The sequence below is a fragment of the Elaeis guineensis genome, chromosome 5 (genome assembly GCF_000442705.2).
Source record: "Elaeis guineensis isolate ETL-2024a chromosome 5, EG11, whole genome shotgun sequence".
Lineage (NCBI taxonomy): Eukaryota > Viridiplantae > Streptophyta > Magnoliopsida > Arecales > Arecaceae > Elaeis > Elaeis guineensis.
The window spans coordinates 7,461,326-7,476,884 of NC_025997.2; the positions used below are offsets into that span (position 1 = coordinate 7,461,326).

A 15,559-nucleotide genomic window follows, 5' to 3' on the forward strand; every position below is an offset into this window, starting at 1 on the left:
TACTTCTTCATGACCTTTTTATCTGGGAGATGCAGGTTCAGTCACTTGTCTTCCTTCACTTCTGATGTGGAAATGTTCATCTGCATTTTAACTGAAACTGAGAAAGCCAAGTTATTGGAGAAGTTTGTGGACATTTTGGAAACTCCATCAACATCACCAATAAAATACTGGGCCAGGCTATAACCGTTTTAAGATTCAAGAACTTTTTGGCGTCATGTTTACACTCCCTATCAGAGGTATGTAACTGTATTGCTTCATTGGTATGCGGGTATATTTCTTTTCAAACCATAGTGACAAACTTTATACTTTAGTCAATTGTCACATGATATGGCCTAGACTTGAAATCCTCCTTCTAGTTTGTTATAATAGAAGAATCTAGACATGCCATGTTGTCGCTCACTCATCTAGGACTTGTAATTATCTATTGATGTTTATGCTTCTAGTTATAGCAATTGTGCATATGCTTAATATTTACTTCAATGGGCATTCGATAGTTGATAGCCTTAATATATGTCTGATTGTGGTTGGAATTGGTAATTGAATTTATATTCTTAAGTCATCATTGAACTTTGAGAACATTTTGTTGGTTATCCACTGACTATCAATTATGACAAGCATCACAATGATTACATTCATGAATACTGCTCCCAGCTAAGAGCAATTTATGTAATTATTGAATTTTGTTATGTGCACTGGCTACCAATTATGACAAGCATCACAATGATTACATTCATGAATGCTGCTCCCAACTAAGAGCGACTTATGTAATTATTGAATTTTATTAGTGTTTAATTTGATTATTGTAAATTTTGTCTTTCTATAAATCCAAATTAACCGAACTGATGATATAAATATTGTTCTTTAGTCTGTTTGTGGTTGATTTCTCAGATTGTTGCATAGTACATTCCCTAGTCATTTCTCCTTTCTCCTAGTTCGATGAGCTAACTGACTCCATTAAATTGCATTCTGCAATGTTTGATTCTTGTGGGGCATATGTGATCTTAGTTTGCCTTTTCTTTTCCTTTTCGAAAGACAGCTTGCCTTAACATGGGAGTGCTTTTTATCATACTCTGATTTTGAGTTCCCTGCTACAGATATTTGGCTACATCATATTACTAGTCCAATACTTTACTGGATACTTACTCCATATCTAATTATTTTATTAGATTATCTAGTGTGGTCTCTGTATTCTAATTTTCTTTATTGTTGTTCTCAGAACTTGACGGTATTGCTAAAGGAATGGTGGAGATGTATTGTAACAACCTCATACTTTCAAGGGACTTGGATCCTCAAGAAAACATGCATGGGAAGAACTGTTATCTGTGGCAAGCAATGTTCTTGTCCTGGTAATAGTTCGATTACAATGTTCTTCATACCTATATGCATTCATACATATGTACGTACCAACTTAATTATATTCATTAATTAATTATTTCAATTAACATGTAAAATGCTGCACTTACTGTTTTAAGACTAGATAAACATTGGGATTTTTGAGTTTTGTTGTTCAAGTCCATTCCAGATGATTGGTTGTAATTAATTGTTGAGTGAAATAGCTATGTATTGACCCAAGGTCCGCAATACTGGTAATGAGAATCGTTTCAGTATGCTACCAATTTGTACAGTATGATACACACCCCATATCGAGATAGCCGTTCTATACTTTTTCTCACTCCCATGCTTTTTGTATTTATCTTATTGGGATTCAGTGGTATTGGTGTGGACAGGTGGGGAGGGAGCATGGCCTTCTCCACAACACCTCCCCCCTCTTCTCTCTATTATTAATGTTTGGATTTCATAATATTTTTTTAAAAAAATTTGGTGGGATATCTGAATTACTTTATAAACAAATAATCCATGGCACCAAAAACTCAAACAAAAAGAAAAATCATACTCCTGGAATTTTTAAAATCCAATTTTCACTAGCATTAGTGGTTGTGTAATAGAACATTTTAGTCTGTGGGGGAGGTGCGTCCAGTTCTATGGGAGAACTGGGATGGCCGTCTTGTGATTCAGATCATTGCTAAAGTATGAGAAAACTGCTTAAAACATGAAAAATATGTCCAAAAAGGTTAAGAATGATAGTCCACATTGCAATGACACACTTCAGAAATACCTGCTATCTAATGCTGAGAAATCATTAAGACTGGCATTTTCATCATTTTTAGATGATCAATTGAAGTGAGAAAGTTGTGACTGACAAAATTATGTACCAAAAGATGGAAACACTTTTTGCTTTAAAGGCCAGATTTATGCAACAATTCTGGAAGTCTAACAATCAGTGATAAAATGTCAGCAATGTGGTATTAGGCAACAGTTACCTATTAGGAAAGGAAATATGTGAATTATTGAAATTTGACCAGTATATGGTGTTCGTTGGCAGTCAAAAGATGATCATAGGTTGAAGAATCAAGAATTGAAAGTTTTTGAGTTCTATTTATGAATTTCTTGATGACATGTGAAGGTCGATGCAGTCATATGGTTATTAATACATGATGAATGCATGTTGATATTGAAGGATTTAAATATTGATTACATGGTGATTCACATATCAATATGTCTTCACTCCTTGTGTTTCTTTGCCGTTTGGTTTAGATACACAATGCTCAACAAGCAATGCATGCTCTTGGTGTCATGGATTTAATTAATCTCTTGGGTCCAATGCTACCCCCTCCCCCCTCAAAAAAAAAAAAAAAAATCTCTAGCATGATTCACCGAACCAACCCGAACTGGGTGATTTAGGATGTGCCGAACCGTATTGGTGGCCTATAAGTACAGTTCGGGCATGGAATCCGGAACACCAAAGGGAAGAGAGAAAAAGAGAGAGTGAAAGGGAGGGAAGCGGAGGGAAAGGTTGGGGAAGCTGTGGAAGGTGGTTGGAGGGTTGTGGATGGTTGTGGTGCATAGGATAGAGTGAATTAGAGAGAGAGAGAGAGAGAGAGAGAGAGATGATAGTGACCGGGCGGCCGTTGGAATGCTGGGGAGGATGCTGGAGAGCCCTCTCCCTCCATGCAGTTGAAACGGGGGCGAGTCACCCCTATTTCCATCGAAAATTGCGATGGTTAATATCCCCCCCCGTGCACCACAGTCCTCCGCTGGCCACTGCCATTGCCTGCCATGGATGTTCAGCTCAAGAACCCTTTTTTTTTTTTCCTGATCTTCTTTTATGATATAAATTAAGATTCTATTTATGTTATATATAACTTCCAAGAATTAAATGCTGTACAACATATAAAATTCATATGCCCCTTCCCTAGTTCATCTGTCAATCATGTAATTGTGTTTATACTGTTGTTGAATCCAAATTTGTTAAGGGCTATGGACTTGACCTTTTGTCCAATATTACAAATGTTGAGTGCTGTTGATAACTTTCTGGCCTTATGAGGCATAAACAGTAGCAGCAGGCAGTGATATTAATCTCATCATACAGTCAAGGATCTGTATTAGAGAGCGTATTGGCTTCTATATGAATCATTTAGTTCTGCCAAGGATTAATGTTGTACAAGATATAATACTTCCTCTTTATCACAATCATCATCCTTGTCGTCCTCACTGATATATCTAGGATGGTTTCTTTTATTCTAGTTAGGTGAATTATTGTCTCCTTTGAACTTGGTATTTGTCATCATTTTTTGATTCATTTATCAAATTCTGTACGATTCTAGCTTCCTTATTTTTTAAGTTCCATATCTCACATATATTGCTTTTATATTAAAATGCTATTAAAAGTATATCTTAGTCAATGAACTCATCTCAATTTGGTTAAGCCATACAGCTATTCTGGCGTACAAAGAAGCTGGGATATTTGCGGAAGCAACTATGGTTTTGGAATTTGGCCTGAATATCCGAAGGTAAATTTGATCTACCACATATTTTTGTGTATCTTCAGTTTGATTGCTCAAATCCACTGATATCTGCTTTTCAAGCATCCTCTCCGATGTGGATTAAAAGCATTGCACATTCACATGAATGTTGTGCTAACAATTGTCTGTTATCTCATAATTGGGTGTAGCTTAAACTGTATGGTGATTAAGTGTTCCTATTTCCTACGATCCACACCTTTGGGGAAGACATCAAATAGTTCTGGTGTATAAAGTGTTCCATGGCATCTCTTTGATTGGCATATAAGATTATTTACTGTTAGAATTCTGAGTTTCTTATTCAAGAGCTTGCTTGTGAAAGGAATTTTCTGGATTGGGGGTTTACAAACATTGAAATTGGACATGGTTAATTATATTTGTTGTACATTTGTTCAATTTGATGATTCACTTTTATATGATGTTCCTTCACTTTTATATTTGTTGTACATTCTGTTTTTTTTTTTTTTAATATATATTTCTCTTGAGCTTCCTTAATACTGACTATATTACTGTCAATCTGGTTGTTTCAACAGAGACGTCTGGCAGTACAAGGTACCTTTGCTGCATTTGTATTCTCACATGGGAGCTCTTCCATTAGCATATGAATGGTAAACTTAGCATATGGTTGATCTGCTGGTTCTGATATTTTATTCATTTAACAAGTTGCTTTTCTTGTGCAAGGAATAAGGGTATCACTATATTCTGGTGTTTGTTATTTCTTGTCTGAGTTTTATTTTCTTATGCAGGTATTTACTCTTGAGCTGAAAAATATTCAACTGGAGACGGACTCCCACCACATCTTGACCCACATGTTGAAATCACCACATTGGCAGGAAACTGCTGATCTTCTGAAAGAGTATTTGAAGTTTATGGATGATCATTTGAGAGAAGCTGCTGATCTTACCTTTCTTGCATATCACCATCGTAATTATTCAAAAGTATGAAAACTTACGTACACATGCATATTCAGACCCTTATAGTGTCATCTGAGTCGGGATAGTCTGATAGATATGCAAGATTTTTTAAAATAATGGTGATGCCTGCAATTGTTGTTGTTTAATGGATGTTCAGTTGGTTTGCTTGCATAAGATGATATTTTTTTGGCAGGCAAGATCAGGTGCCTATAACATGAAGTTAATATGCATGAACCCATGAAATGTTTACAGCATGTGATTTACCCTTTCTGGCGGAACTTCTTAAATAATTGTACTGGTTTTCTAAAAAATGTAATTAGGTTGGAATAAAAAATCTTCTGCTGATTGTTAACTGGTTTTCAGTGCTTCTGTTAGAAATTGATGTTAACTGAGCGAATGTTTATACTCAGTGGCCAAGTAATAGATACTTACAAAGATCAGTGAGCATATATCTGTTCAGGTAATTGAGTTTGTTAAATTCTAAAAGCGCTTACAACACTCAGGTCAGCTTTTGATGGCACGGCTTGAAGCTTTTATCCTACAATTGAAGCAGAAAGCAGATAATCTTGAAGTAGAGGTAAAATGTTTTACATCATTTTGTCCTTTTCTTCTGCATTGATTTTGCTAATTTTCTGAATAAAATGAACTAATAGGTTAATTCCTTCTATCTGCAGGGCATTCTTGAAAATGTAAACTATGGTATTCAATTGCTTGAATGTCAAATGAGGATAAACTGAAATCCTTGACATTCAATGGATATCTCCAGGGACGGCCTTGGTGGTCCCCTACTCTTGATATAAATTACCTTTCAGGTTAGGAATGCTATCTCTGCTCTGATGACGTTTACTCTATTATGTATGGCATTTCTGGTTTACTAGGAGCTGCATTGAACTTGCTGATTTTCTTCATGAGAATGATGCATATCTGATAGGCCATGTGAGTGACTATATCTGCACACATGCTCATGTGCATGCGCATATGCTTGTCATTTTGGGTTGGAGATGGATTTATGCGCTTATTAATGGATTCTTAACTGCTTGATTTTCATTTTACAGAATCATTTGAAGAAGGATCTGCATGCCTCAGAGAAAAATCGGTATGTTTTTAATGATAGTTTATCCCTTTTTTGTTCCAGAAGTTGTTGTATATAAAAATCTTTATAAATATATTCTGTTGCATTTTACGAATTACATATGACTTGATCTATCTGTCCAGATGTATTTTCGTGTTCTTATGTACAGATCGTTGATCTTCGCACTTTACAGATGTATTTTCAGTTTTCTTATGTACAGATCATTGATCTTCCCTTACACATCTGTTAATTATCTATCAATAGTAATTTGATTACAGCACGTGTTCAAAAACTTGGTGTTTTTTGACCAATGCGAAAACCCAACATGAAAAGAAGAAACTCTAGAAATATTAATATAACTTACCCTGCTAATATTTTGTTTTATTCAACCAATGGAGATAGCATGCTTCTGATTTTCTGATTTTATAACTTTCTTGTTGTGTGACTGGTCAAGATTTTGTTCTTGTTATGTGAGTGGTGAGTTTATAGTTTTGTTTTATAGGTAAACCATGATTATGCTCCATAGTGAGGTAAATTTTAATCAAGCGAGAAAAGAACAAGAAAATGACTTGTCAAAAAAAGAAGAAACATGAAAGACTATGGAACTCATATTTTACCTTCTGAATATTAAAAAAGAAAATTTAAACAAATTGATTGCTTTCTTTATTATCAAATCTTCATCACAAAACAGTCAGCTTGAACAAATTAATAGTGGTGCTCCCACTGATATTTCGAAAAAGTTAAAATAAAACGATGACCATATCCATGTAAAATATATCGAGTCTCTTGATATATTCAATCCTCTGAACCAAGGTCCATAGTACCCAAATTGGCACCTATGCTGATAGGCTGGCGGTATGGTACAGTATTATATCATACTGTTCCGACACATATCAAACGGGGGAGGAGGGAGAGAGGGAGGAAGGGAGAAAGAGGAGGGGGCAGCAGAGAGAGGGGGGGAGGGAGGAGAGAGGAGAGGGCTTTCGAAGCCCCTCTCCTCCATGATGCTCGAATAGGGGTGGAGCCCCTTTTTTGAAACAAAACAAGGGCTTCAGGCCCCTTTTTTCCAAAACAAAGAAGAAGAAGAAGAAGAAGTGAAGTTGGCAGCCATAGAGGAGAGACGGCCTGGAAAGGCCCCCCTCCCTCCGCCTATCTCTCCCTCTCTCTGCCACCCCCTCCCTCCCTCTCTCTTTCTCCCTCTTTTCCTCTCTCCCCGTTTCCCTCTCCGCTGCCCTCACTAGCTTCTCAGATTGAGCAACGGAACCATGCCGTTCTGCCTTTGGTACGGCTGAGAGAGAGTTTCTATCAAATTCTATAGGATGCTTCCAGGTTTATACATCACTATTTTTAGTTGAACCACTTTTCCTTTGCCTAATGCAACCAAAGTGGATGATCGTGTATTTATGGCAAACCAAAGGGCTTGAGGGTTTGGAAGGTAGAAAGTAAACTTATTTAGGTTTATTGTGTTAGTTCTTTCCAGAGTAGATCAGCTAATTTATATTCTCTTATAATTCTGTATTAATTTTTAGGGCTATATTTTCTAAGTAGGATTAATGTCTAGAGCATCTCAATGCAGCCATCATTTTTAGAACAGTTAAGACCGCAAGGCAATCTACATTGCTTGGCTCCTGTTTGGATTCAAAAAGTACTCCCCATTTCTGACAGCTTATGGACTTATGAGATATCACAAAGTAACAATAATATTATTAATTAAAATCTCTTTCAAGATTTTCTTTTCATGATTCTAAAACCTATGGAAACTTAGTGGATAGGTGTTATTTTTTAAACTAAACTCACCTGAATCTTTTTCGATTTTTTACTGTTCTAAATCTTAAGGAAACTTGGATATAGAGACCAGCAGATTCTTTATGCAACTGAACAATTTTGTTACCCTCTTCCTCTCACCATCTCGATTTTCAAATCTCGACCTAACACCCAATGACCATAGCTATCACCTCTCTTTCTGCAGTTGGGTTCCTTCTGAAAGAACTTTTCTCATCTCTCCACTCATGGCATGCTTTATATTTTGCTTATAGTCTGCCTCTAGCTTCCCAAATTCTTTAATGGAAATGATTGTTTAATGGAAAAATCGCCAACTTTACCATGTAATGTATTTCTCTGACTTCATATTTTTTTTCTGAAAAATTAATATCAGTTATATGCAATCATGGCTCATTGCAGGAGCATGCATCACTTATAGTAAATGCTCAGGTACTAGGCATAAAAAGAAAAGGTGAAATTCTTTTTTCTGCCTAATATCTGACAATTGATTATTTCTAAAAAAATAGCTGAAGATTGCTTCGAATCCAATCCATATCCCTTTAAAATTTTTATTGCATGGTTTTCAAAAAGTTCAAATTCTTCAATTTAAAACATTACAAAGATAAAAGTATCTTCTATTTTGTTCGAAAGGATAAATGACAAGTTTTTAAGCAAACACCTTTTAACATATCATTCGAAAAATATTGTAGTTTCTTCAATCTCTATCATTTTTTCAGTAAATAACTTGAAACCCAGCCACAACAGTGTAGAGATATGAGTATGTTCCTTAAATTATTTTAGTCAAGTTTATTGTTAGAAAATGAAGCGATAAGATGGTGTTGTATCGGTTTCTGCAAGTTGGCTGTTTGGTGCTAGCTGATTTTTAGCCATCTGAAAGTTCTAATCAAGGTTCATAGTGTCAGTATCAGGCCCCGTATTGGTACCAACTTGTTATTGTGTTAGTGTGGGGCCGATTCAGTATACTGAGTGATAGTACATCCCCTGTGCCGCATACCACTACTAAATTGGTGTAGTATGGGGCACGGCATGCCCCATACCGATCGGTTCGGTCTGGTATGGCAAATCTTGGTTCTAATTCTGATTTTTACCCCCTAGTTCGGTAAGTCAAATTAGATCACTACTATTGTAGGTTCAATTCTTTAAGGTTGGATTTACACCACTGCCTCTCTCTCTCTCTCTCTAAAGCATGCCCCAAATAGACTAGAAAGTACTCCATGAATAATGAGAATCAGCAAAAAATAAATGGGAACCTCATTCTCTTCCTGCAGCCTCACTTTTTTTTTTTTTTTTGTGAACTGAATCTACCAAGAGACTTAAAAACAAAACAGCGTGCTTGTCCCTGAAACAGCTAGTCATAAGATGTTCATATGATGTAATTTAAGTGAAATTTAGGTTCTAGTTACCTATTTCATTTTTGAGTTTTATTTCCAATTGTTTTTCTCTCTTGGTTGGGTCTTAGGAGTCTTCTACTTAGGCTTTTAGGAAATAGGTTAGTTATTTCTTAATTTCCTACTATCTTTCTATCAAGTTTCGGTTATTGTACCAGGGAGTTCCGGACCTAGTACAAATAAGACTGTCATTTGAAGGTCCTACCTTGGGTCTAGGTTGGGTTAGAATTAGGTTTGTGACCTGGAAAAGTTAATGATCTTTTATGCAGGATTCTACAGAAATCTAGATTTGCTATCTTATAGGAAGTCTTAGTTATCTTTCACCAGAAAAGTGGATATATTTAATATAATAGAGTTTTTGGTTGCTTAAGACTCCAATTTTGAGTCAATAATGAAAGTTAGAGTCCTAGGTCCTCTATAGGTAAGTTGGGAATCCTTCTGTGATCAGAAAATATTGTTGTTGGTTTATTTGTATGTCTAAAAATATGGGTTTGTGGGGAGTGACGAATTATATATGATTTATGTATTTATCAAATAAAGTAAATCCTTTGTGGAGATTCTTACCACACAACACTAAAATTAATCCCTGTGAGAGGCGCTCAGTCCAATACCATTTTCTGGGCATTTCACTGGCCCTATTGCGACACTGGCTGAACTGAGCTTCTATCTACAAGAGTGAGAAAGTAGCTGCAATGGTACTAGTGGGTCTGATCCGTTATTATTTGTGCATCCTACATGTATGTGAATTTTCATAAGCCTTGAGGTCTTAAACTCTGTTGTTTGTGCATGTAGTATTAATTGATATCGTGAGAGCAAGGGTGACTATCGAATTGGGATTGAGTGTGCTTTGGTACATATGGTCTTGAAGAGTAAGCGCAACAGAATATCCATGAATGGTACTGTTGCTTGATCAAAGTTGCTGACGAGTAGATATCTGTCAAAAAGGGACTATAGTTCTTTTGTCTCTTAAGGGGGAAAGAAAATGATGTTGAATACTTGAATGTCAGTATGAATTTATTGTAATCATCTTAGCTCTAGCATTTCGAAGGTGGGACAGATAAAGAGATGATATCTTAGAAACTTTAAACATAATGAATGCATCGTTTTTTTGATGTGGTTTGTGATAGGCATATTGATACAATAATGAGTTTGAAAGTTGGGCAATAAAAAGGACTGCTTTTTTGCATGGATTAGTGTCTGCATCAAGAGAAAGCTGTGTAGAAAGGAAAGGTAGTTTGGATTAGCTAGCAAATGGGTAGAAAGAAAATGAAGAATTATGATAAAGAATGAAGTTGGTATGGATCAATTAAAATAAATCATAATTTACGACCATCGGAAAGCCAGAATTACATGGATTTGTTGGTTAAAGCAGTTTCATGATTAACGCCCCCAACACATTTCTCTTTATCTGGTGTTAATCTACACTACTTTATAGATTCAGCATAAATATTCCTCTGTGGGCACTAAACATCTTAGTAAGCTTCTTTAAGCAGAGGCGCTTGCATTATTTTGAAGGGTCAGGAATGAGAGCGGAACTAAGAGCTAAATGGAAGTCGAGACAAAATTTTCAGAATGCATATGTAACACCCCGGCCCAAATCAGCCCAAAAAGCCCAAAGCATTACAAAAAAAAAAAAAAAAGAATGAAGAAGACTCCCGCTGGGAGTCTTCTTCCACCCAAATCACCGGTGGAGAGGTTGAATCCGAGGCGGATTCGACCTCCCCTACACCCTATAAAACCCCCTCTCCTTCCCTCTAAGGTTGGTCACGACGAGCACCGGATTTTTCTTTTATTTTTTTCGAATTTTTCCGTTGAAGCCGCGGATGTCCTCATCGTGTTCATCTCAAATACTCGTCGGAGACCTCACCGGAGTCGGAGGTAAACCCGTCTTCTCCTTCCTCTCTTCTTTCCTCTCTTTTCCACGGCTTCGTGCACCCTCTCCGGCCGTCAGGATCGCCGAAAAATCCATGAACAAGATGATTCCCCTGTTTTCCGATCTCTTTTTGTTTCTCCCCGACCGAACCTTGCCGTCGGCCGTCCGCTGCTGGCCACTGCCGGCCGAACCCCATCGCCGGTCGCTGCCGAATCTCCGGCCAAGCCACCGGAGCCCGAGCCACCGAGGGGGGACCTCACGGTCTTCCCCTATTTCAGCCAAGGGAGGCCGTGGGAAAAGGAAAGAAGAAAGAAGAAGAAGAAGAAAAGAAAAGAAAAGAAAAAGGAAAAAGAAAATGAAAAAAAAATATATATATATATATAATAAAAAAAAATATATGTGAGAGAAAGTTTTTCTCATCTCTCTCTTAAGTCTTTCTCTCTCTAGAATTAGACTTTCTCTTTCTACTTTCTCTCTACATTTTCTCTCTCTAAATTTTCTTCCTATTTTCTCTCTCTAGACCTTTCTCTCTCATTATGGATTTTGTCTCTCTAAGATCATTTTCTCTCTCTAATTGCATCACAGACCCTAAGAGAAACTTGAGATGAAAATATGATGATCTGAGACTGCTCCAAAATTCGTGCAGTAGATTAGATCTTGATCCGATCCTTCTTCGAAATTGATAACATCGATCATGGTTCATCCATATTAAGTCATCCTGATATAATCTCTGATGATCTCAATCATGATTGTCACTTTTGAAGGATACGAAGATTCTCTCTCCACTTTCTCTCTCTACTTTCTCTCTCATGACTGACTTTCTCTCTCTAAAAAAGGTCTATGAATCCTGTATCAAGTCATGCCTTCATCTTTTAGAAGCTTATATTGACTCTAACAAGATGATCTGAAGTTGCTTTGATATCCGTGCTGTATGTCAACCTTATCTGATCGTATCAAAGATCTTTCAAATTTATTATTAAAGAACCCTATTGATTGATCTTGACTTTAATTCGATCTGTGCCTCACGATTTCTTGATTAAGTCACTTGAATCTGACTCTCAGATAAAAGATCCTAAATTGTCCTGGTATCTAGATGGTCCGACACATCCGGTCAACGGTCTTCTTTCCTTATGATTTAATCTTATTATATTTATGGAATAGAATTTGATAATGATTTGATATTTTAAATAGGATTAGCTGATTCTTCTTACGAAGTCTGAAGATCTAAGATGAAAGAGGTAAGTGGATCTTATGCTCCTTATTTATTTTTTTAAATGATCATGTTTTTATGAAAAGAATTGCTATTGATGAAATCATAATTTTTCATAAAATAAGGATCGGCATATGTGATATGAAAAAGCATGTTTGATTATGAGCATTAATTTCATGAATATGTCTTATGAAAATAGCATGATTATGAAGCAGGAATTTCATTGTTTTTCCATCTATGTATATGTATGCTTTAAGAAAAAGATATAATGATTTCAAAGGCTCTCAGATGGCTATGAATGAATCTCTTCAGGAAGGTCGACATCCGGAGCTAGCATCCACATGAAACATGGCCCTGCCAGCGGGTATAAAGTTGGCACATGAATTAAGAACTCTGTCGATTAAGAAACATGGCCCTGTCACGGGTATAATAATGACCTTAGCACGAATATCTGTGAGCAATGTTTTGAAACATGACATGAATACATGATGAAAATGATTTACGATTCATGATTATGAAATATACATGATTTATACATGCATGATGAATTTATAACCTGTTTTGTTATATGCTCTATGAAATGCTTTATTTTATATTACCTGCTATTTTCTAAATATTGCATATCATAAAAAAAAAAACTTATGGTTGATCCGATAAGGAAGCGCAAGTTCTACTTACTGGGCTAGTGTAGCTCATATTCTTTTTGTTTTCTTTTTGTTTGAACAGAGAAATAAGGTTAGGATCGGCAAAAGGAATCCAAGCTTAAAGATCGGCATAGCAAGCTGAAAAAATTTGACAACAGAAGTTTAATTTATTTTATAATCATGGATTTGTAGTTATTCATGAATGTTGAGATTCGGGTTAGTACTTACTTTTGGATTTAGATGCTCTGAACCCATATTGGTTCGATTATTTGATGAATAATAGAATTGAATCTTTTTTATTTGATAGATTTTTAGATGAATTGGCTTCGTGTTATCGTGGGTTCCATCCCTCGGTAGTATGGCCGTGTTATGTCTCAGATTTGGGGCATGACATTTTATGGTATCAGAGCTTAGGATATGATCATTGGGGATTATGATATAAGTGATTAGAATATTACAGAGTGATATCAGAGCTTAGATTATGATCATTGGAGATTACAATATAAATGATTTGGATGTGATAAAATAATATCAAAGCTTAGGTTTAAGATCACTAGAGATTATGAAGAGATATTAAAACTTTATGTAAGATCAGTAGGATGTGACAGAGTGGCATCTGAGCTTAGAGCTTAGGTTACGTTCATTTGGAGACAATGATATAAGTGATTAGGATATGACAGAATAGTACTAGAGCTCAAGTTTAAGGTCATTAGGGATTGTCATATAAATGATATCAAAACTTTGAGATTATAATCAATAGAGTATGATAGATAATATCAGAGTTTAAGATTATAATCATTAAGGATGTAATAGAATGATATTATAGTTTAGGTGATGATCATTAGAGAATATGATTTAAGTGGTATATAAGCTTAAGATTATAATTATTTGAAATTATGACTTTAGTGATATTTAAACTTAGGTTATGATCATGAGGAACATGATAAATATATAAAAAAAAAGAGAAGATTCAATATTTAGATTTCGAATCAATAGATATTAAGATGAAATTTATGTATAAGTGGCATCTGATATCTATAATAAAATTGATGAGTTATATCTTAGATTCAATTAGTAAGGTTGACCTAAGTATGAAAAGAGTTGACCTTGGAATAAGTGGGAGGTATTGATAAGTTATGTTGAGTATACTAGAGGATTTTGGAATGTAAAACTTATATGATTGAAGATCATGATAATTTTTTTTTTAATTTCGATGATAATTGTCTGAGCATTATGAATTTGGACTTATCAAAGAAAGTTAATTAGGGTATGGTCTAAGAAGAAATTACATCATATGAGAGAAATATTTTTTGAACACTGAACCCATAAGAGGTCATATATGAAACTCAATCTTAGATGAAAAAATATACTTGAATTTTATTATAAGAATATGAGATACACATCATGGTGAAATCTTTGGTTACTCAAAATATCATATTCTGAATAGGATTCCTTGATCCTTTAAGTCAAAAGCTTACTTTTCTAAGTGGATCAAAAGTATTTTGATATTGTTAAATTAAAAAAAAATTATTATTATTTTGTCAAGAGTATGATATACAGGTTATGATGAAATCTTTAATAATTCATATTACTATCTTTGGATTAGATTTTTTTTTAATTTTTTTTGTGATTGTTGAAGATGGTGAAGTATATTAATTATTCAAGTCAAGTTTGGATTTTTTTTTTTTAAAATTAAATTAAGACATCTTGCTAATGTTAAATTTTGAATGACTTATACAAGGGACAAGATTTTGTATAGATTTATTGATTAATATTAAGGGTTGTGATGAAGGGAGTTCTATAAGAAATAATCAAGTTGATTCTACTTAAGGATGCTGGCTTGAGTTCTTCTAGTTTGTCAAGTTAGAATTAATTCTTTTAAAAAGGAAGATTAATTTAGAAATCATCTAAATGATTGTAAGGTAAATCTAAGGTTAACTCCGATTGATTCTAGATATGTTGGATTCTTGAAGAATGATGAAACTTATACAATAATTTCAAACATAGAAAGTGGATCAAGATTTAATATGCTATACCCAAAGGTAGTAAAGATAAAGAAACTTAAAATTTTACCGTAAGTCTTATATGAAATTTGAAGGTTGGATTTATCCTGGATTGATCTAACATATAAGAATATTTTTATCTTTGATAGATTTATATAATTTGATAAATTAATATCAGAGTGCACAGCAAAGCATGGTGGATTAAATTGATTAGAAATATTAATCTTTTAAATCAAAAGATATTAGATGAAATACATTAGTTGCAAATAAGGAAGGATTTTATTGATAATGAAAGGATGCTACAGATTTTGATCTAATCCGATCATAGCCGGATAATCTTGTCAGTAGGTTGCTTCATTGTAGATAATGCCAAGAAATTCTAGATATCTCAAGTTTATTAACAGCTTGATAATTCTGATATTAGTTCAAACTTAGAATGTCTTGACATAGATCTCATATTTTTTTTTAAATTTAATATTGTTACTTGAACTGATATAGAAGATTGAGATTTTTCTTAAGATGAGAGTCTATATATAAAATTTGTTGGAAGATCAAGTGAAGAAAGAAATCGATGATTGTGAAGAGTGCCCGATGTTTGATCTTTATTTATTTTTCTATCAAGGGTAGTCTGAGATAATTATGAATTTGAGTGGAATGTATTAGACAAATAACGGTGGTATATTAATACAAGTCCAAAATATTATAGTTCTTCAAAAAGTTGAGAAATCAATAAGAGGAGATGAATTTGAAATTTCAAATAATTTTATTATAACAAGATCATGAGAAATAATAATATATAAGACATTATTGTAA

The 15,559-nt window shown here is 34.7% G+C and overlaps 1 protein-coding gene across 1 annotated transcript in view; it reads left to right on the plus strand.

Annotated features, from left to right (window-relative positions):
- LOC105045080 (N-terminal acetyltransferase B complex auxiliary subunit NAA25) overlaps positions 1 to 15,559 on the plus strand; it is a 37,658-nt gene that overhangs the window by 16,176 nt on the left and 5,923 nt on the right. Inside the window, 12 exon segments of the mRNA XM_073257304.1 lie at positions 36 to 164; positions 166 to 236; positions 1,217 to 1,306; positions 1,309 to 1,346; positions 3,776 to 3,806; positions 3,809 to 3,851; positions 4,394 to 4,484; positions 4,607 to 4,798; positions 5,235 to 5,351; positions 5,449 to 5,488; positions 5,491 to 5,586; positions 5,830 to 5,870. Coding sequence (XP_073113405.1) covers positions 36 to 164; positions 166 to 236; positions 1,217 to 1,306; positions 1,309 to 1,346; positions 3,776 to 3,806; positions 3,809 to 3,851; positions 4,394 to 4,484; positions 4,607 to 4,798; positions 5,235 to 5,351; positions 5,449 to 5,488; positions 5,491 to 5,586; positions 5,830 to 5,870 — 979 coding nt within the window.